At 37.6% G+C, this 23,503-nt stretch overlaps 1 protein-coding gene across 3 annotated transcripts in view; it reads right to left on the bottom strand.

The window, feature by feature from the left end:
• Positions 1-23,503, bottom strand: part of CBFB (core-binding factor subunit beta) — a 64,858-nt gene that overhangs the window by 15,172 nt on the left and 26,183 nt on the right. Inside the window, exons 4-5 of one of the 3 annotated variants that reach the window (XM_057533937.1) lie at positions 11,246-11,362; positions 1,237-1,332 (exon numbers count right to left, since the gene is read on the bottom strand). In XM_057533937.1, the coding sequence (XP_057389920.1) occupies positions 1,237-1,332; positions 11,246-11,362 (213 nt within the window). Of the gene's footprint in view, positions 1-1,205; positions 1,333-9,476; positions 10,771-11,245; positions 11,363-23,503 lie in introns of those variants that run through there. The other 2 variants (XM_057533938.1, XM_057533936.1) reach the window with 2 other exon arrangements.

A 23,503-nucleotide genomic window follows, 5' to 3' on the forward strand; every position in this document is an offset into this window, starting at 1 on the left:
CCTATTTCATAGATGAGGAAACTCAGCCACAGAAAGGTGAAATAATTTGTCAGAGGTGACAAAGTGCCAGAGCCAGATTCAGATCTTGCCATCTGGCTCTAGAGTCTGGGCTCTTAACCACTGTCTTTGTACACACACGTATACACACACACACACACACACACACTTTTACATTAATTTAAACAGTGTACATATAATTTAGTGAATGAAAAAACAACATTTTCTCTACTATGTAACAATGACTTAAAAATATTTTTAACGTGGAAAAATTACAAACATAAAAATTACCATCTTAACCATCTTTAAGTGTACAGTTCAGTAGTGTTAAGTAAGCACATTCACACTGTTGTGCAACCAATCTCCAGAACTCTTTTTAATGCCTGGAAATTATTCTATTTCATTGTTAGTCATATCAAATTTAAACACTGGACAAGACTAAATTTGAGTGTTTAAGACTGAAGTAGACATGGATAATAAAACTATAAAAAGACACAAGGAAGTGATTACTATAAAAATTGAGAAAATTATTAGTTTTGAAGGGAGGGAAAAGGTCATAATTAGATGTACACATGGAGGGGGCTACTGGGATAACTGTCACATTTTAATTTTTTTTTACCTGGATGGTTATAAGGGTGTTATTAGCCTTCTAATAATTAAGCTACATATTTTTTGATGTAGATTTGGTGTGTACTTTACCATAAAAAGGTTAAAAGAAAAATAGTCTAGGTTAATTCCATTCTTTGAGTAGTTTGAAAATAAATTTTCCTCTAGTGAAGAGACTACACAAATGACCGAAAATTATAATGTTACAAAATCAAGACAAATATTTATAGAAAAGTGGGAAATAATGTTACTCCCAGAGAGTTTTAATAATGTTCTAAAAATATGTGTCTTATGATAACATAAGGTAATTTTTACATATAATCTGACAGATAAGAAAAAAGAGGTAAGATATTTGGATCAATCAATTAATAGAAAATATATCTTATTATAGTAAATATATTTTTTTGAGGACCAATAAATGAGGAATTCATGTACAACCTTAAAATTAAGACTAACGTTCTTTATAGCAATTACATTTAATAAACACAAAGTCACAGAGTACAACTTTTAAAAAATGAAAGACATTAAACTACTAAACTATTTAAAATCATTATGCACAAACATCACAAATAGAGCCTGAGAGTTTGGGGGAAAGTACTAACCAGTTACTGCCAGCAGCTGTGAAACTCTCACCTCCATTTCCTCCCGATGAGACCTGTCTCTATCTTCAAATTCACGTGTCCTTCTCCGGGCCTCTTCAAAGGCCTGTTGTGCTAATGCATCCTCCTGCTGTCATAAGAATATATGAAACAGATATTTTAATTTTGATTTATAATAAAAAAAATTTGGGGGTGTCTTATTTTTTGAAAGAAATGAACAGCAGAGTATTTCTCAAAACATCAAAGCCATAAAAAAAGTCAGAGCAACTTCTAAAAGAGAACTTCAGTATTTTCATGTTTTATTATAACACCTTGGAAATAGTAATCGTGTTCAGTCATATTCTAACAACTGAAAATGCTCTTCCCTTTCTGTCCTTACTTTATCCTATTCACCAAAGTAAAATCCTGATCAAGTCAATATTTAAAACATAGAAGTATAAGGAAAAAGAAATTAGTAAATACTTCTACAGTGTGGGGATAAGACAGGCCAGGCGCTCTAAGTATGACACTAAAGCCAGAAATATAAAAGAGAATATTAACAGAATCAACTGTACAAATGTTAGAAACTTCTAGACAACAAAAAGAAAATTCCAAGGGATATTATCAAGAAAAATTTATTTGTAACATATAACAAATCTATCCTAATCCTTTCCCAACTAATGGATAAAGATCTGAAGGAAACCCAGATACTTCAAACTTCTTGTGTCTAAAAGGTAACCAATTTAAACTTTCCCTTTACACTTTTTAGTCTGGATGGTGGCACTACTCACTCATTTCTGCCAAGAACCGGAGCTGCCTTTGACACTTCACTCTCCCCCTGTCTCCACAGAGCCAATCAACCACCAAATCCTATCCATCTGACCTCCTATTTTTTGAATCTTTAGGCTCCTTTTCATTCCTACAAATATTTTCCTAGTTCAGGATCCTAAGACCTCTCACCCAAGTTACTGCAAAGTCTCTTCCTGTTTCCATTCTGTCATCCCCCAATCCAAAACACAGCCATCAGAGCGTGCCTTCTAAAGCACAATCTGACCACAATACTCCCCAACTTAAAGCTCCCTCGCTGTCTGTAGCACAGGATGCTCAAGTGTGTGATTAGCAGTCACGCACTTCTCAACACTAGGATTTTCAATGGCACACTTGAAGAAACTAAAATATCAAAAACAATGCCAAAAAAGTCATCAATATTCACTGCCCTAGTTTCATTACAGCAAGGGGTGGCCAGGTAACTATGTTCTAGCCAATGATATAGAAGTGTAAGTCGATGAATGGGCCTTCTGAGAAAGTCATTTAAGAGACATGTCACCTTTCCTTCTTCCTGGGAACCGATGCAATGACCAGAGATACAGCAACCATCTTGCAAACATAATACTGGGGATGTTGCCACACACTGAGCATAGTACAGCAGGAAAATGAAAAGACCCACAGCCCCTGATAATATCATTGCCTGAACTGCATACTGTTGATATCTTACTCTGTGTGATAAATCCTTTATTTGGCTCTGTTAGTAGGGTTGTTTGATACTTGTAATTTTCACTGACACAAAGTCTATAACTTAAACAAAACTGAAAGGTGTGATCAAGTCTCCATTCTTATGTTGCATTTACTAGCTCTGTGACCCAGGGCAAGGTATTTCATTTTCTAAGCCTCAGTAAACTCACATGTAAAATGCACGTAGTAGTAATACTTACGTCTCAAGATTAAATGAGATAACATATAAAAATGCTTAAGTGCACTACCTGACAACATTCAATAAATGCTATTATAAGCATTTGTGAACATGTAAAATTTACACGTGACTAAACATTACTATAAATACCAACTGTATTCTCAGAATGTACTACATAAGGCAGAGACACCTGCAAAAGAACACTGTTCCCAAATGCCAAGGACTTTCTCTTATTTGATTAGGTATCAACCAGGACATGTCTGCTGATAACAGGATATCCCTTCTGTCCTGTGCATTCATTCACTTTTTCATTTATTCCACAAATATTCCGTGAGTCTTTACCATGCCCAAGTCACTGTGCTGGGTGCCATGCACACAATGTGTGGGAGCAAATGGTGCTTTTCCTTATAGTTTCTGGTCTAGAGGGGCAGGTGGACAATGAACAAATAATTACAAAAATCAATATATAATTATCAGTTGTGACTTAGTAAAGGATTACAAGATGAAATGAGAGCATATAACACAAGATGTAATCTAACTCCCTAAGGAAGTTATTAGCCACTAATGTGTATTCTAGCAATGATCATAGATTTTTACCTTATTAAAATTTAAAAAAGTATTATTACTAATATTTGTAGTAAAATAAGCTAAGAGAGATTTGGTAGCTCTCTATTCTCTAATTCCAGCTTCTATCTTGGTCTTTTCTAGTAAGATGTGAAATGTATGTGCAATGAACAGAGTCTGCACTTTAAATGGTTAAATCTGAAAGATGATCAGTGATCCAGTGTTATCCTGATCCATTCCTGTTGCGAACTTTAGTAACACCTCCCTTTCAAGGACAGCATAAAGGGTACTTACTGATAAAACTATACACTCACCCATAAAGTGTGCTCAAATGGATAAGGACAAACAACCCTATCTAGACTCAGGTGGTGGGAGGCTTTCAGCACTCCAGTCCCCACCAGCTACTTGTTATACTAGCCTGTTACTCCATGGTCTATACCACAGTCTGCACAAAGTAGTCAGGTGGGGTCATCATAAAAGGTGGCTGGGTGTTTGTGAAACCCATGTGGTAAATAAAGACCTAGCAGTGCTCTCATAGAGCATATATATAGACTATTCTTAACCATTCTTGCTACACTGATTTTGTCTTTACTGTATTGCTAAATCTACAACTATATTTATTTTACAGTTTGGTAATACTTACCTTTCTGTGCAATGAATTTAAAAAATAGAAATATATATTTAATGAAAAATTAAGAATCAAATTTGTTTCCAAGAAAGCTGATGATGAATGCATAATTTGTACAAAATAACATTTCCTATTCTCTGTGGGGACCAGAATGATATTACTGATCACATGAAAACCAAAAGAAATAAATCTGCTGAAGAAGCATCAACATATACTTCAAAGGCGACAATTTAACATGTGCAGCTGCAAACGGTACATTTAACACCATTCTGTAAAACATAACTTTTTATTTAAATCAAACGACTCTTCTAAATTTCCACTCACATTCTCGTCAACATACAAAAAGCAAAGCTGTTCATATGTTGGCTTTGCTGACAGAAAAACCCTGCAAAAAGCTGAAGGATACCAGTTTTACATCAGTGTCATTAGGTACTTCAAATAGAAAATCTATTCAACCCAATACGGTTCAATTTTTCTAATCATATTATAGAATCAAAATAGAACTTTTGGAAGGTCATTATATTGAAGGTGAAACATATTTTTGTGACTGCTAATTTAAAAAGTACAAAAATGAAGATAAAGTTATTGGTTCTTAAACTGATAATACAAATACAAATGTTGGTGGAGCAAACATTTAAACACTATAAAAAATAACATTCTCAGTGAATTTTTAAAACTATGAAATAGAAATTTACTAGTAATTAGTTGTGGTACACATGAAATTCATAATTGTTATCCAAACAATTCTTATCCAAAGTAGTGAGGCATTCTACCAATCATTTAGACATTAGAGTTGCATAAATTACAAATATATTTACGTATCCATAGTTAAAGTGACTGAACTATAAAATTTCTGTGACAAAGCTGATGCTGAATACAAATAAATTCACATGACGTTATACAGGCACTTTGGATTTTAGAAATCTGAGCCTTTGAAGAACTTCTATGAAATCAACCTAGTTCCTAAAATGGCATTGATCTTTTTTTTTTTTGTAAATGAGTCCTCAGTTATATTTTGTTCAAAATTAGTTGGAAATCTCTGATTAAAGTATTCAATGGTGAAGTGCCAAATTTTTCAGTTTTTCAAGCTTTTAGAGAATTGCAATTGTTGAAAATCAAACAGATGAAGACAACACTGAAATTATCCTACAAATTACAGAAAATAAAGAAATGAAAGTACAATCAGCAAACATGATTCAATTTTGAGTTTATACAATTATACTCAGAATTATCTTCATTTGTGGGAAACTTTTAAAACATTTTATTGAACTATTTACACATACAAAAAAGTACACATATCTTAAGGCTGTGTTGTCCAATACTGTAGCCACTAGCCACGTGTGACTACTGCATACTTGAAATGTTGCTAATTTGAATCTGTAAGTGGAAAATACACGCTAGATTTCAAATACTTGTTACCAAAACAGGTAAATATCCCAATAAATATTTATATTGATTTTATGTTCAAATGATAATATTTTGGATATACTGGGATAAATAAAATGTAAAAATTAATAATTTTCAAACCTTTTTAAATGTGGCTTTTAAAAAATTTTAATTTACATAATGTGGCTCACATTTGAATTCTACTGGACAGCACTGTCCTAAAAGATAGCTTGACGAATCTTCAGAAACTGAACTAAAAGCCATATGAAGAGAGAGAACAGCACCAGCATCTCAGAGGTCGTCTTCTCCTCCATTCCAGGAACTACCCTCCTCTCCCAAGGATAAACCACTATCCTTCCTTTTAACAACATGTATTATTAGTTTTACCTATTTTTGTACTTTTATCTAAATGGATTCATATAGCATGTGCTTTTTTAATACACTCAATGTATTTGTGAAATTCACCCATATTGGTATGCTAGCTGTAGTTTTTCATTTTCATTGTATTTCTCTGTATGAACATGCAATTTATCCATTTGACTGTTAGTGGGCATTTGGGCAGCTTATAGTTTCTGGCTATTAACCAATAATGCCGCTACAATGTCCTAGTACCTATCTTTTGATGAATATATGTATTCATTCCCATTGCATACCATGCCTCAGGACAGAACTGCTGGATCATAGGTATACACATGTGCAGTTTTAGTATTTATTGCCAAATGTTGTGTCAACTTTATGTAATCAAACACCACACCAACTGTTGTTCCGCATCCTTGCCAACGTTTGTCAAAGGTACTCTGAACAAAGGCAAAAAGACAATACCTGTGAAAATATTTCAGTTGAAATACTTATACAATTTAATTTTTAAAAATGTAATTGTGACTATCCTCCATTTATCTCTTAGCCTACCCGGTACCTGAGCATCTACTGGAGAATTTTGTTCTCACATGGCAGAGAAAGAGATTGAGCAAGCTTAGCTCCCTTGTGCATGTCTTATCAGGACACTAATCCTACCATATCAGGGCCCCACTCTTAGGACTCATTTAACCTTAACAGACCCCATAAAGGTCCTATCTCCAAATACAGTCATATTGGAAGTTGGGGCTTCAAAATATGAATTTTGGGGGAACACAAACATGCCATCCACAATAGCTGGTAAGTGGTGGGGGCAGGAATCACAATTACATGACCATGAAGTGCCTACTCCTAACTTCTATACTTCATTGCCTCTTTACATTTACTATCTTTCAGAAGACTGGGGGATGGGGAAAGCTCCAGAGAAGTGCTGACTGTTGCCTGAATGGTTGGTATCCCCTGCTTTAAAATTTTTATATTATTTAAGACCTATTATTATATTAGTTTACTATGACAACAGATGGTACTTACTTTATAGTGATAAAGCCCAATTTGTGGACCAGGGCAACAAAGCCTGGGAAATTCTCAGTATGGAAAATACTGTGGGCTAAACTTTAAATTTTTACCTATCACTTTAATAAAATATTTCAGTTTTAGAAGTCAACTTAATCTGAAATTCACCCTTACATAAATTCAATCTGCTGTATCACTTCTTACAGAAACAGCCTTCTAAACTGCCAATTATTTACTATTTTTCTGAAGGAATTAGGTATTCCTTATCCCTGTGGAAATTAAGGTAGCAGAGATTCTTTCTTAAGAATTTTAACTTTGAGCCTGAATTTTTTACTAGGAAGGTTTAATTTTTTGATCTCTTAAGAAGAAAATTCCTACATTTCTATATATGGAGAACAAAATGGGAATAACAGAAATAACAAAAAGAGAGCTCCTTTTTATTCTTGCCATTATTTTAACTTTATTAAGAGGATTAATATTAAACAACTAAAAAAATTAACACCGCTAATAATCAGATACTCTGACATGTTCTTTCAGCATTTTGAATATGTCATCACACTATCTTCTGGCCTCCATAATTTCAAAAGACAAGTCAGCTCTTAATCTTATTGTGGCTCCCTTGTATGTAATGAGGCCTTTTTCTTGCTGCTTTTAAGATTCTCTTTGTTTTTCAACAGTTTGGCTATGATGTACCTAGTTGTGGATTTCTTTCTGCTTACCCTACTTGGAGTTCATTAAACTTCTTGGATATGGAGATGAATATTTTTCGTCAAATTTAGAAGTTTTCAGCCATTATTTCTTAAAATATATTTTCTGCCCCTTTCTTTCTCTCCTTACCGCCTAGGACTTTCATTACATATACGTTGGTCTGCGTGCTGGTGTCCTACAATCTCTGATACTGTTCATTTTTCTTTGTTCTTTCTTCTTTCTGTTCTTGAGACTGGATAATCTCTATTAATCTATGTTCAAGTTCACTAATTCTTCTGCCAGCTTAAATCTGTTGAGTCTGTGAATTTTTCATTTCAGTTATCGTACTTTTCAATCCTAGAATTTCTACTTGATTCTTTTTAAAAATTTAGATCTCTTTATTAATATTTTGTCTTTGATGAGTCACTGTCATAATTGTCCTTCAATTCTTTAAAGGAAGAAATTTTCCTTTAGTTCTCTGAACATACTGAAAAAGAATTGCTTTTAAGTCTTTTGTCACTAAGAACCATCATCTGAACTCCCTCAGAGTATCTACTGCCTGCTTTTCCCCCTGAGTATCAGTCACACTTTTGTGCTTATTTGCATGTCTTGTAATTTCCTGTTAAAAATTGGATATTTTAGATAATATAGTGTAGCAACTCTGAATTCTGACCCCTGCCTCCAGCTTGTTGTTGCTGTTTTTTGTCTACTTAGTGACTTGCCTAGTTGTGTGGAGTCTGTTTCCCCAGCAGTGTGCAGCCTCTGATGTCACTGCTTAGTTTTTTTTCTTTTTAAGCCTTGCTTTCTAGGGGGTTGCCCCTGGGTCAGCATAACCTAATGGTCAGCCAATGATTGGTCAGAGGTTTTGCTTAAACACCTTGAGTCAGAAGGCTTCTAATCCTTTGCCATGGAATCTGTGTGTGGCTTACTTTCAAAGTGCAGGGAGTTTATCAGTCTACCCTGTATTCAGCCAGGGACTAGTAGCTTTCAAGGGCTCTCTCTCTGTCCTCTCCTGAACAGGTGTAGCCTTGCACACGTACACAGCCTTTTGGACCATGAGAGGTTAAGTGTGATCTCAATAAGGCTTACTTTAGCTATCTCTTTCCCTAGATTTCCCTGATAAATTTCTGGCTAGTCTGCCATTTTGTTGCTTCCTGAAACATTAGCTTTCTCCAACTGTTTGCCACAGAGACTGCTATTGTTTTCAACAACAGCCCTGGACATGTATTTTTCCAAGTGCTGCTCTAAATAAAGTCAGCTCCCTCTGACAGGACAGCAGAGCTGCCAGTCCTCATGGCTTGTCCTGCCTGCCCAGGGTAGAACTTGAGGAACCACAGAGCTAAGGGAGATGGGAGCAGCTCCCAACTAAAAGGCCAGACTATCACTGTTCTTACTGAAATTCACTAGCTTCATTTGAATAAATGCCTCTCAATATATGTCCTTTGGTTAATTTCCAGAGACCTTAAATGGGTCTTTGTTTGTTTGTTTACAATTTTGTTAAGTTTAATCACTGCTTTTTGGAGAGAGAATCTGCCAAGCTCCTCACTCAGCCATTTCAAAAGTGCTGCTCCTACATTTTATTTTAAACTGGGTTTTTTTTTCCCCCCTCAGAATGTGCTAAGGATCCAGAACAAATATTAAACAGAACCATCTACTACACTTTGAAGTGCCCCACTAAGCACACAGTGGTAATCCAGTGCAATTCAGAACCACTGAAGGAAAAACTTTCCCCAAACCAGGACCAAAATTTGGGTCTCAATCTCTTCAGAATTCATCAATATTATGAGAACATGAGACTTTCTATACTTACTGTTTCTAAAAAATACTTCCTAATTTTATTTGATAACAACAAACTATATATATAAAAAGAGACAAGGAAGGCAGGGAGGCCCATGGATGGAAGTGTGTGTGTGTGTGTGTGTGTGTGTGTGTGTGTGTGTGTGTGTGTGCGTGCTGCGTGCGTGCACGCGCGCAGGGGTACTTGGGGGGGGGGGTCAAGAATGGAGAGCGGGTCAAAAAAGAGGGTCAAAAATTAGAGAAAGGGCCTTCCCTCATCCCCCATCAGAGTTGGCGCCCAGAGGAGGGTTCTTGAGGGAGCTGTGAGGGTCCACAGACGTGCCTCAGCCTATGAGATGGTAGAAGATCCAGCACCCAAAAGTGACCCAGTGACTGGCCCAGCTGAGCTCTGACCACTTGTGGACAGTATATGCCATGCTGTAGCCCTGCTCCTCTGTGGTATCGTCCACATCAACGTCAAACAGGGAGCCCAGGTAGGCCAGGTGGAAGATGGCCAGGGCCCCAAAGAGCAGGTTTAAGGCTCGCACCCCTAGGCCCAAACGATGCTGGTGTGAACAGTCTGGTGGGCACCTTTTCGACAAGACACAGGCACTGAGGATCCGAGCCAGGCGCTTTCGGAGGACGTGCTCCACATAAGTGATAAATGCCAGGGACAGCAGCACCGCAGCCAGGTGGAAGCTAAAGCCGTGCAGGAGGGCACTGGTTGCATAGGTGACCAGCACGGCTGAAAAGGTCCCCAGGTGGAGAGCATTCTTGAAAACATAGTTATTTAGCCAACAAGACATGGGCAGGTTCCAGCTTGTGACAACTTCTACCATGGACCGGGGCAGCTCCACATTCAGTGGCTTAGAGACCGTCAGGTCCCATTCCAGGTGATCCTTCTCCTCGGTGAAGCCAGCCCCCGCCAACGTGGCTGTGGCCTCAGATAGAAAGCCCACAAAATAGTTGCTGAAGTGGAAGGAGACAGCACTCTCGTAGGCTCGCAGCCACTTGTGAAGGAGGTGGTCACCATCAAGGGGGATGAAGTAGGGGAAGAGGTAGGGGCCCACACAGGTGGACAGCACAAGGCACAGCAGGGCCAGCACCAGGCTCTGGGCCACTTTCTGCAGCCACTGACGGCTCAGCGGGAGGCCTTGGACAGCCTGTAGGTAGCTGTGGAAGGATATCCAGGGCCCAAAGACGATGGTGCCCACAAAGAAGAGGTAGCCCATGAACTCCACGGGCGAGGGCACCACACCCACCTCGCCCCGGTCCAGATCGAAGCCCAGAGACACTGCCTTCATGGCCACAATCATCTGGGCCCCTCGCATCTTGTGCCATGTCACAGTGTCCACCATGTGCATCTCACCCATGAGTAGGTAGATGAGGATGGTGACGGAGAGGAAGATGCCACGATGGGAGGAATGTCGGCAGAGGAACAGCACGAGGTAGCACAGAAGGCAGAGCAGCATGACCCAAACCATGTGCAGCTGGAAGAAGTGGTAGAGGCTGAAGAACCCACCTGCCACGGTGCTTGCATGCTTCAGGTAGGATGGCAACCCAAGCCTCCCGAGGAGGCGGCAGGTGAGGCAGATGGCAAGGAGCAGCCAGATCTGGTCAAGGCCCTGCTGGGCAGTAGGCAGGAGACAGCCCTGTAGGAGCTGCTGGAAAAATTCCTGGCGGCTGAAGGTGGCCATTGTGGACCCCCACAGATGGATGAACAGATGGATAGACTTGGCAGTAAAGAAGCTGCGGTCCAGGGGCCCAGGGACACACCACCGCCACCACTGTCGCCGCCTCCTCCAGGCAGCCTCCCCCGCAAGCTGCAAGGCCGGGACCAGCTGCGGCTCCCAGGGCAGCACTGTATACTTACTCTTAAAGACTGGGTAAAATAGATCTCCACACAAAGGCAAGATTAGGGGTAAATAAAGGGACCACAGTCAGTAAAGCCTGAAGTCACCCTACCTGGGCTCGCTCCTCATCAAACTCCAGGCAGCCCATACCATCCAGTCTCTGGAGATCAATCCAACCTTTCCAGATAACACAGACTCCATTCAGAATCATGGGAGCCTTCAAATATACCTAAGACACAGAAAGAAGGATGAAAACCAGTAATAAGCCATCAGACACATAAAAAACAAAGGATAAACTTACTTATGAAAACTGGGTTTTTTTGGGGAAAAAAAAAATACAATTATAAAATTAAGAATTGTAGGAAAGTATACAAAGCATAGCCTCTGACCATATTCTATAAATTAAGTTAATCTGGTTTACCAGGATTTTATTTCTAGTCACAATTTTTCCAGATTATTATTTATTTTTTTAAAGATTTAATTTTATTTTCATTTTTGGCTGTGTTGGGTCTTCATTGCTGTGTGTGGGCTTTCTCCAGTTGGGCTTCTCATTGCGGTGGCTTCTCTTGTTGTTGAGCACGGGCTCTAGGTGTGTGGGCTTTAGTAGTTGTGGCATGCGGGCTCAGTAGTTGTGGCTCGCGGGCTCTAGAGCACAGGCTCAGTAGTTGTGGTGCACGGGCTTAGTTGCTCCGCAGCATGTAGGATCTCCCTGGACCAGGGCTCGAACCCGTGTCCCCTACATTGGCAGGAGGATTCTTATCCACTGCATCACTGGGGAAGTCCCTCCAGATTATTTTTAAAAGGAAGTTTTACAGATTTTGTAAAAACTGTAGTAAGGTGATACTTGAAGTGACATTGTTTCTTTTGCAGCTGAAGCTAGGACAATCAGGTACTTTGCTTTAATTTTTGAATCTTGAACAGGAAGACATAAAGATGTAAAACAACTGGAATTCACTAGCCCCTGAAGAGAGCACGCACTGTTTCTCCCTGTTTGGATACCTGGAGCCACCCAGGGTCAGGTTCTTCATATTTCCTTTCAGATTTATAAGCTACCTCATAGATTCCTGGTAAGTAATGCTGTTTTTCTTTCTTTTTCTTTTTTTACTTAAGTTAGCCAGAGTTGATTTCTACCGCTTTTAGCCAAAGAACCTTAACTGATGCAACATTTATTTATGCATACTAAACATAAGAGAATTCTTCTGTTTCAAGTAAATAACCCTCGAGCAAAAGTCACTTTAGGTATGATTTCCAAATTTAAATCACTTTCATTTTTGATCACCAAATTAATTTTCATATTGCCTGTAAATATAGTTGTTCTCAAGAGCAATTAAGGATCCATCAAGAAAGGAAAGGTGCTAATGCTATCATCTTGAGGTATTTTACTGTGATATAGTAAGAAAATATAAAAGAGAAGAAAAGAGAAATTTGTTAGTTCTTACAATCTCCCTCATCATAACACCATTTTATTCTAATAAGTACTTCAAAAAAAAAAAACAACCCCAACATTGTTATTTTAGGTCTTTTCTACCTCATTTAACAGGGGCTTCTGAATAAAAATCAGCATAGATTTTTTTTTTTATCATTTACTGCCTTAAGAAGATCTTTTAAATGCAGAGGATGCAGGACTTCAATGAGTTTTCAAAATGCCAGGTTATCCAATATATCTTTTTTTTTTTTTTTTTTTTAAATTTTTATGGCTGTGTTGCGTCTTCGTTTCTGTGCGAGGGCTTTCTCTAGTGGCCGCAAGTGGGGGCCACTCTTCATCGCGGTGCGCGGGCCTCTCACTATCGCGGCCTCTCTTGTTGTGGAGCACAGGCTCCAGACGCGCAGGCTCAGTAATTGTGGCTCACGGGCCTAGTTGCTCCGCGGCATGTGGGATCTTCCCAGAGCAGGGCTCAAACCCGTGTCCCCTGCATTGGCAGGCAGATTCTCAACCACTGTGCCACCAGGGAAGCCCCTATCCAATATATCTTTATAAATAAGGTTCTTCATCTGCTTAAACCAAATATATTTTCTTCGGATAATCCCACTGCTTTTGTGAGCTAAAATTAGCATTATTTATTACCTATAATTATATAGTCAGTAAGGCAGTTTCTCATTTTGAGGAAAAAGCTGGAAGCATCAACTTTTTCTTTACTCAATTCAGCAGTTTCTTCAACAAAAAAAGTCATGAGGCATTCTTGTTTTACAGAGGTTTAATAAGAATAACTTATTAAATCATTAATTATGTCAGTAATTATAAATATGCAACAAAAATGACTGAGACACCTGTAAAATAAAACCTAGAGGACTTATGCCTTCTTAGTACATATTTAAGTCATTCCCCTCCGCTAGTAAACACAACTGTTTTTCCTGTTAAGGGCCCCAATAAACCATGCTGAATCAATTTCTACTGATACTGGAAAAAAAGCCAAAAACATAAGCTTCCATTTCTCCTCCCATTTGGACCAAGGGAAACAGTCTACAGTTATAGCTGAAACCGTTTAACCACACATTTCCTTCTGTTCTGATAAGTGCTCATTCCCTTCCACACTGTGAATTTAAAACTCCACTGGTATGCACCTAGTTGAACAAGTAACTGTGACGACCTCATATTCGATACCTCACTAAACCTAAAATAACCCTCTGAATTGCCTATCAATGTAACTTGACTTACCACATCTACTAATCAAGATTCCCACTTACTCTTTCCAACAGAGGGGGTGCTACACAATCAGGAGCACAGCATTTCACTTATCAATCTACCTCATTATTTTAAATTCTCACACTAAACATAAAGATAATCCTCATCTAATAGCAGAGAAAGGTCAACTTCATGATCAGATTCTATATTCTTCATCAATGACTTACATCTTTTAGATTCAAAGATTCCATAATCTAGCTTATTCATATTAACTTCCATAGTCAAAAAATATTTTCCTTACGAAATTACCAAATTTTTAAACAGCTGATTTATTACTTCTTTATAAAAGTTTTCTCATGACTAAGAAAACCACTGATCTGCTTTGGAAAATTCCTAAATGGGTTCAGAAAATGGCTACAGTTCATAATCAAGGCTAGTGCCTGGAATTGTAATTTAAAATATTTAGATGATCCTGTGATTTACTGCGATGTTCACATTTAAATAAATACAGTTTTATGTGTAGACCTTCAAAGTAAATGCTTGGCACTTTCATACATTCATGAATACCAAACCTTGAAGTACGAAGAAACTAAAACTCTCTTAGTTTGGTATTTTGTAATGTAATTTAATAATGTCATTTAAACATTCAGACATTTTTCACTGAAAATAATGATGGTTTATTTCAAACTGTGAAAAGAAAATGTGTTAGAATATGACCTAGGGTTTAAACCCATTGTCCTAGAACCATTAAATGTTTTATATAAAATGAATTCTATAAAGCCTTTAAATTGGGTAAATATTCAGCTAATCACACACAAAAATAACAAAATAGCTTGCTTATCTTTCCAAAAGTAAAATATCAGAGGATATGTATAAGACTTCACAGAAAGTTAAAAGTGACTGCAGCCTCACGTTTTGTGTTCTTTTGGAAATAAGGTAAAGTATTGCACAATTTTTTAATCAGCTCAATCTCTAAGTATCAGTATTTGTGATGTTATTTCAATCCAAATTACACAATCACTTTTCTTTCACATTTGTAGCTTTAAATTCCACATCACTGTAGCAGTAGAGCTTCAGCAAAAACATGTACGCACCAACTGTGGCATTATCCATATAATGGAATACCATTCAGCCATTAAAAAGGAATAAAGTAGTGATACATGCTACAACATGGATGAACCTTGAAAACATTATGCTAAGTGAAAGAAACCAGAAAAAGGCCACATACTATATGATTCCATTTATATGAAACATCCAGAATAGGTAAATACAGAGACAGAAAGGATATCAGTGGTTCCCAGGGGCTGAGGGGAGGGGGGAATGAGGAGTGACTGTTAATAAGTACAGGATTTCTTTTTAAGGTGATGAAAATGTTTTGGAATGACAGAGTGGTGACAGCTGCACAATTCTGTGAATATACTAAAAATCCCTGGATTTTTAGTTAATTTAGCGAGGGATGAATTTTATGGTCTATGAATTTTATCTCAATAGAGCTATTATAAAAAATATTTGCAATAAGTTTTATCTGTTATATAGGTGACATCTATAAGATATGTATATGGAGATTTTTGAGCAGGCAGTTGCATATAGGATTCTAGCACTCTGTGAAGAGATATGGGCTGATGATATAAATCTGGCAGTCATCAACGACACAGTGGTATTTAAATCCAGGGGAAAGGAAGAGATTACTCAAGCAGTAAGTAGAAGGAGAAAAGAGGGGACCCATGAAGAACCCTAAGGAAATCCAACTTTCAGATGTTGGGTAGAAGAGAATAATCCAGCAGAGCAGCCTATGAACTGCCAGTGAAGAAACAGGAAAACATGCAAAGAGCCTAGTGGCTAAAGGTTAAGTTAAAGGCCCCCAAGTAAAAATTTCCCCTTTGTTGGCTGCATAAGATTTTGAAGTATTACGTTACAGTATCTTAGGTTACTCATAACTTTTAGCAATGCTCTTATTTAAGGCAGGAGTTCTTAGTCTGGAGTTCAGAAAACCCACATGAGTTTGAGTTTATGGATAAGTTTCAAGAAGACCATGGGCTTCCCTGGTGGCGCAGTGGTTGAGAATCTGCCTGCTAATGCAGGGGACACGGGTTCGAGCCCTGGTCTGGGAAGATCCCACATGCCACGGAGCAGCTGGGCCCGTGAGCCACAATTGCTGAGCCTGCGCGTCTGGAGCCTGTGCCCCGCGACGGGAGGGGCCGCGATAGAGAAAGGCCCGCGCACCGCGATGAAGAGCGGTCCCCGCACCGCGATGAAGAGTGGCCCCCGCTTGCCGCAACTGGAGAAAGCCCTCGCACGAACCGAAGACCCAACACAGCCAAAAATAAATAAATAAATAAATAAATAAATAAATAAGAAAATCCTTTAAAAAAAAAAAAAAAAAAAAGAAGACCAGAAACCTCCCAAAATTCTGGTAAAAATGTATGTTTGTGTCCATGTGCATTTTTCTAAGGAAGTCCAATGCTTTCACCAAATTCTCAAAAGGGTGTACAAGGGGAAAAGGATTCAACTATGACAGTAAAAATGCAATTCTTCCCTTTCCCCTCACAGACACCAAGGTCTTTGTAGCACCAAGCTTGAGGGATGATAAATACCCTTCATTTAGTAAAGGGACCAAACTGCTTAAGCAGCTAAACATTAGTTTCCCTGGGTTTTGAAATGTGCCAGAGGAAGGATAAGAGAGGACTTAGTTAGTTTCCCATTTATCAACCTGTACAAAATAGTTCTATCTCTGAGTCTGGAGTCTCTTATTCTGAGAGTATATAAATTTGGAATAAACAGTGGCATCTTCAATTGCCCTTTCTTCTACAATACTATATGGATGTTCAGTGTTTCTAGCTCCTAGGTAGCTGGACTGAGAATAGAAATTGAGGGTACAACGGGACAGCAGAAAGAGTTCCCTTTATTGAGTGGTTCTGAAGAAGATAATTTCAAGATAATTAAAACAGAATAATCGTAAATTTGCAAAGACTCCCATACACACTGGTACTGAGCCATAACATCAAGATACACAGAAACCAAGTGTCAAAGCTATTGATAAAAGCAAGAAGCAGATACTTCACCCTCAAAAAACCCATTTCAATTGGAAAGAATATTTCATTTCCTTATAGTAAACTATTAGAGCTCAAATAATTGTGACTCTAGCCAATAAACTGAGATATTAGGGAAAACAGTAGAGGAAATGATCAGTACCCCTTAGGCCCTCAGGACATACCTGAATAATGATTAATAGAAGAACAGAAGTACACCTGGAATTTAGAAATGTTTTTCTTGTAGCTTTCCTATAATTTCAATTTGAAAGGATTCACCTATTCAACAGATGTATATTACCTGTCATTTTGTACATGGTATTATCATAAGGGCAGAGGGGAATACATGATGATTTTTTTAAAAATTGTATCCCACCACCCCAAAAAAGATTCCAACACCAGTTAAAGTCTTTAATAAGGAAGAACGGAATGCATACAAAAAGAACTGTAAGAATTAAAACTGAATTCACCCATTACATTTAAGTAGGACTCACTTAACTCCTAAGGTTAATGGAATGTTCCATTGATAGTAATAAAATTGTAAGGAGCTGGATCCAGCAGCTTTGCAACCTCTTTTTAAAGACCACAGTTCTAACAAAGTTGCATATAAACATGACCAGGATATAATATTTGAAGATTATCTACCTGAAAAATATAAAATATTCAACTGAAAAACCAAGTGAATTAATGAGTTCAATAAAGTGGCTGGTTATAAAAAAAATATACAAAACCCAACAACTTTCCCGTATTACAACAGTAACTATTTAGAAAATAAAATGAAAAATTAAAAAAACAAACCTTATTTTAAAATAGCATTGGGATTTCCCTGGTGGCGCAGTGGTTAAGAATCTGCCTGCCAATGCAGGGGACAAGGGTTCGAGCCCTGGTCCAGGAAGATCCCATATGCTGCGGAGCAACTAAGCCTATGCACCACAACTACTGAGCCTGCGCTCTAGAGCCCGCGAGCTGCAACTACTGGGCCTGTGTGCCACAACTACTGAAGCCTGCGTGCCTAGAGCCCATGCTCCGCAACAAGAGAAGCCACCACAGTGAGAAGCCCGCACACCGTAACGAAGAGTAGCCCCTGCTCGCCGCAACTAGAGAAAGCCTACATGCAGCAAGAAGACCCAACACAGCCAAAATAAATAAATAAATAAATTTATATTTTAAAAAATAGCATTAAAAGTATCTACTAAGAATAAATTTAATACGAAACAGGTAGGCTCTATCAGAAGAAAATACCTAATTTTTGAAACACAGAAAGAGACTTGAAAAACTAGTGAGATGTCATGTTCTCTAATGGTAAGACTACAAATGCCAATTTATACCAAAGTAATCCTTATTTTAACGAAATTCCAGTAAAATCTCAAAATAATGTTTTTTGGAATTTACAAAATAAGTCTATAATTCATACAAAAGAATCAGACCATCCAAGAGAATAAAAGAAAGTATTTTTCTGCTCTTTCAGCTATTAAGACCTGTAACAACGCAATCAGTACATATGCAGTAGTGCTGTGGCAGCCAGAAACAACTTGATGGAATAAACAAAAAAATTAAAAAACAAAACCACATATACAAGTACTTAATAAATGAAAAGGGCAACATTTCAAATCAATGGTAAAAGGGTATTTTACTTAACCAGTGGAGATGGGAAAACTGACTATCATTAAAAAAAAAAAAGTTTGAAAAAAAATAAAATGGCTAAAATACTAAAATAAAACAAGGTAACTATTTCTAAACAAAAGGTAAAAATTTTTTAAATTAGGGACTTCCCTGGTGGTTGACTGGGTAAGACTCTGCGCTCCCATTGCAGGGGGCCCAGGTTTGATCCCTGGTCGGGAAACTAGATCCTGCGTGCTTGTGGCAACTAAGTGTCCGCATGCCGCGACGAAGCTCCAGTGTGCCGCAACTAAGACCCGGCGCAACATACATACATACATACATAAATATTTTAAAAAAAATTTTTTAAATTAAAAATCTTAATAATGTGTATGAGGAGAGATACCAGGTTCTACTACATTGTCAGAGGGAGCATGAACTGGCTAACAATTCTGGGAAGGCATTTTTTGGCAACAGTGTGAATTTTCCTCTTACAAATAGCTCGTGGGGCTCAATATCAAAAAAAAACAAACAACCCAATAAAAAAATGGGCAGAAGACCTAAATAGACATTTCTCCAAAGAAGACATACAGATAGCCAAGAGACACATGAAAAGATGCTCAACATCGCTAACTATTAGAGAAATGCAAATCAAAACTACAATCAGATATCGCCTCACACCAGTCAGAATGCCCATCATTAAAAAGTGTCTACAAACAATAAATGCTGGAGAGGGTGTGGAGAAAAGGGTAAATTGGTACAGGCACTATGGAGAACAGTATGGAGGTTCCTTAAAAAACTAAAAACAGAGCTACCATATGATCCAGCAATCCCACTCCTGGACATATATCCGGAGAAAAACAGGGTTCGAAAGAATACATGTACCCCAATGTTCATTGTAGTGCTGTTTACAATAGCCAAGACATGGAAGCAACCTAAAGGTCCATCAATGGATGAATGGATAAAGAAGATGTGGTACATATATACAATGTAATATTATTCAGCCATTAAAAAGAATGAAATAATGCCATTTGCAGCAACATGGATGGACCTGGAGATTATCATACTAAGTGAAGTCAGACAGAGGAAGACAAATATCATATGATATCACTTATATATGCAGAATCTAAAAAAAAAGTGATATAAATGAACTTATTTGCAAAACAGACTCAGACTCACAGCTTTAGAGAACAAACTTATGGTTACCAGGGGAGAAGCGTGGGGGGGAGGGATAGATTGGGAGTTTGGGATTGACATGTAGACACTACTATATCTACTACAGATAACCAGCAAGGACCTAGTATATAGCACAGGGAACTCTGCTCAATATTCTGTAATAACCTAAACGGGAAAAGAATTTGAAAAAGAATAGATACACGTATATGTAAAACTGAATCACTATGCTGTACACCTGAAACTAACACAACATTGTTAATCAACTATGCTCCAATATAAAAATAAAAATTTTTTTTAAAGTGTGAATTTTCCTTTGACCCAGCAATGTCATGCCTATGAACGTATTCTAAAATTTAATCAAAGATGTATACAGAGTATTTGATTACAAGGCTGTTCACTCTTAAAGGTTTTTTAATAATGGCAAAAGGTTACAAATAACCTAGATGCTCAACATTTTGTTGTTTAATGCTGAATCAACAATATATATTAAACAAGGTGTCTTTAAACAGAAACATACATAAACAAGATTATGTATTAACTGGCTGAGGAGGATGTTGTGACCAGAGGCTTGCAGGAACCTAACTCTGTATTTTCCGCGGAAGAAGTTGTTCGGTGTTCATTACTTCCAAGTCTGCAGGGACTTTATAGAAGATAACTACCATATATTAGGAGAATCAACCATAATTACTTTTTAAAGGAAAGGAATATTATCACTATGCTTAACCCCAAGACAGCATGGGAAGAGTAAAAACTAAATGTACTTTAGAATCAGATAAAACCTGGATTTAAATCCTGGTTCTAACAGTGTATTTGAGACAAATCATTTAAGATTGCTAATAAGCCTCAGATTCCTCACATATAAAGTCAAGGTTAAATAATACCTCTTTCATAGTTGATAGTAAAAATTAGTTAAGCCAATGTACATACACTTATGAAACATATAGAGCACCACAGAAACTGAATGCTTACACACAATACCTCCACCAAAGTTTTACACAGTGATTTCTCTCCAAGGGAAAGAAGCCATTTTTTTTTTGAGACAATGAACAGTTGATCACACCAATGAATCAGCAGATAAGCAATAATACTGGGATGGCCACAGGCACCCAGGAAAACAAGATATTCCACAAAGGAAGTATGCACCCTGCCTTTTAGTTGTAATCATTTCTGTAGTCTATTTAACAGATTCCTTTAGAAGATACTTGGTTCTGACTCATTCTCCTTTAGTCACATGTTCCTCCTCATTTAGAAATGCATAGTCAGCTGCTTGCCTGTTGGATAATCATTACAGACAGTCATTCAATCTCACTTGCCTCTGAATCATAATTGGGTTGCATGTAAGTGTAAAAAACAGCTTCTTCTATAGTGATTTAATGTAATTTACCAATCTACTTCTTACAGTTCCAAACAGAAAACAGTACTTCTTGCAGAAATCATAACATGGATTAACATAGAATGTGCCTGGAACTTAAAAGATTAAGCAAGCAAACGTGTTTACGTGCGTGCATGCAAACACGCGGACGCACACTCAATAAATGGATGTGTTAACCAAACCCATCCTAAAAGGCATATGGAAAATGAATTAAAATATGTAAAAGTAAAGAAAAAAAAAGGCATAGGGACCTGAATAGCCAAAACAATCTTAAAAGAACGAAACTGGAGGATTCACACTTCCTGATTTCAAAACTTAAAGATTCATTAATCAAAACAGCTTAGTATTGGCATAAAGACATACAGACCAATAGACTAGAGTAAAACACCCAGAAATAAACCCTCACATAGGTGGTCAAATGATTTTTGACAAGGGTGCCCAGACCATTCAATGGGGAAAGGACAGTCCTTTTAATAAACGGTGCTAGAAAAATGGATATCCATATGCAGAAGAATGAAGTTGGACCCTTACCTGACACTATCTACAAAAATTACTTCAAAATGTACCAAAGACCTAAATGTAAGACCTAAAACTATAAAACTCTTAGAAGCAAGGATAAAAGCTTCATGACACTGGATTTAACAATGATTTCTTGGGGATGACACCAAAGAAACAGGTAACAACAACAAAAATAGAAAAACTGGACTTCATTAAAATTTTAAAAATTTGTACATCAAAAGACACTATCAACAGAGGAAAAAGGCAACCCACAGAATGGGAGAAAATATGTGCAAATCATATACCTATTAAGGAATTAAAATCCAGAATCAATATAGAGAACTCCTAAAACTCAACAACAAAAAACCCACAAATAACTCAATTCAAAAATGGGCAAAGTACCTGAATAGAAATTTCTCTAAAGAAAATATACAAATGGCCCATAAACACATGAAAAGATGCTCAACAACACTAGTCATTAGGGAAATGCAAATCAAAACTACAGTGAGATACTACGTATAAAATAAGCAACAGGGATATACTGTACAACACACGGAATACAGCCAATATTTTATAATAACTATAAATGGAGAATAACCTTTAAAAATTGTGAATCACTATATTGTACACCTATAACTCATATAATATTATACATCAACTATACGTCAATAATAAAAATAAACCTGCTATAAACATTAAAAAAAACTACAATGAGATACCAACCCACAGCCATTAGGATCACTACCAACAAAAAAAACAGAAAAGGGACTTGCCTGGTGGCACAGTGGTTAAGAACCCACCTGCCAAGGCAGGGGACATGGGTTCAATCCCTGGTCTGGGAAGATCCCACCTGCCGCAGAGCAACTAAGCCCGTGCACTACAACTACTGAGCCTGTGCCCTAGAGCCCAAGCACCACAACCACTGAGCCCACACGTCACAACTACTGACGTCCGTGCACCTAGAGCCCATGCTCCGCAACAAGAGAAGCCACCGGATGAGAAGCCCACGCACTGCAACAAAGAGTAGCCCCCGCTCGCCGCAACTAGAAAAAGCTTGAGTGCAGCAACGAAGACCCAACACAACCAAATATAAATAAATAAAAAACAAAAAACCCAGAAAACAAGTGTTGGTAATGATGAGAAACTGGAACCGCTGTGGGAATGTAAAAGAATATAGCTGCTGTGTAAAAGAATAAAATACCTAGGAATAAACCTACCTAGGGAGACAAAAGACCTGTATGCAGAAAACTATAAGACACTGATGAAAGAAATTAAAGATGATACCAACAGATGGAGAGATATACCATGTTCTTGGATTGGAAGAATAAATATTGTGAAAATGACTATACTACCCAAGCAATCTACAGATTCAATGCAATCTCTATCAAATTACCAATGGCATTATTTACGGAACTAGAACAAAAAATCTTAAAATTTGTATGGAGACACAAAAGACCCCGAATAGCCAAAGCAGTCTTGAGGGAAAAAAATGGAGTGGGAGGAATCAGACTCCCTGACTTCAGACTATACTACAAAGCTACAGTAATCAAGACAATATGGTACTGGCACAAAAACAGAAACACAGATCAATGAAACAAGATAGAAAGCCCAGAGATAAACCCATGCACCTATGGTCAACTAATCTATGACAAAGGAGGCAAGGATATACAATGGAGAAAAGACAGTCTCTTCAATATGTGGTGCTGGGAAAACTGGACAGCTACATGTAAAAGAATGAAATTAGAATACCCTAACACCACACACAAAAATAAACTCAAAATGGATTTGATACCTAAATGTAAGACTGGACACTATAAAACTCTTAGAGGAAAACATAGGAAGAACATTCTTTGACATAAATCACAGCAAGATCTTTTTTGATCCACCTCCTAGAGTAATGGAAATAAAAACAAAAATAAAGAAATGGGACCTAATGAAACTTAAAAGCTTTTGCACAGCAAAGGAAACCATAAACAAGACGAAAAGACAACCCTCAGAATGGGAGAAAATATTTGCAAACGAATCAACGGACAAAGGATTTATGTCCAAAATATATAAACAGCTCATGCAGCT

Source organism: Balaenoptera acutorostrata, chromosome 19, assembly GCF_949987535.1.
Source record: "Balaenoptera acutorostrata chromosome 19, mBalAcu1.1, whole genome shotgun sequence".
NCBI classification, from domain to species: domain Eukaryota; kingdom Metazoa; phylum Chordata; class Mammalia; order Artiodactyla; family Balaenopteridae; genus Balaenoptera; species Balaenoptera acutorostrata.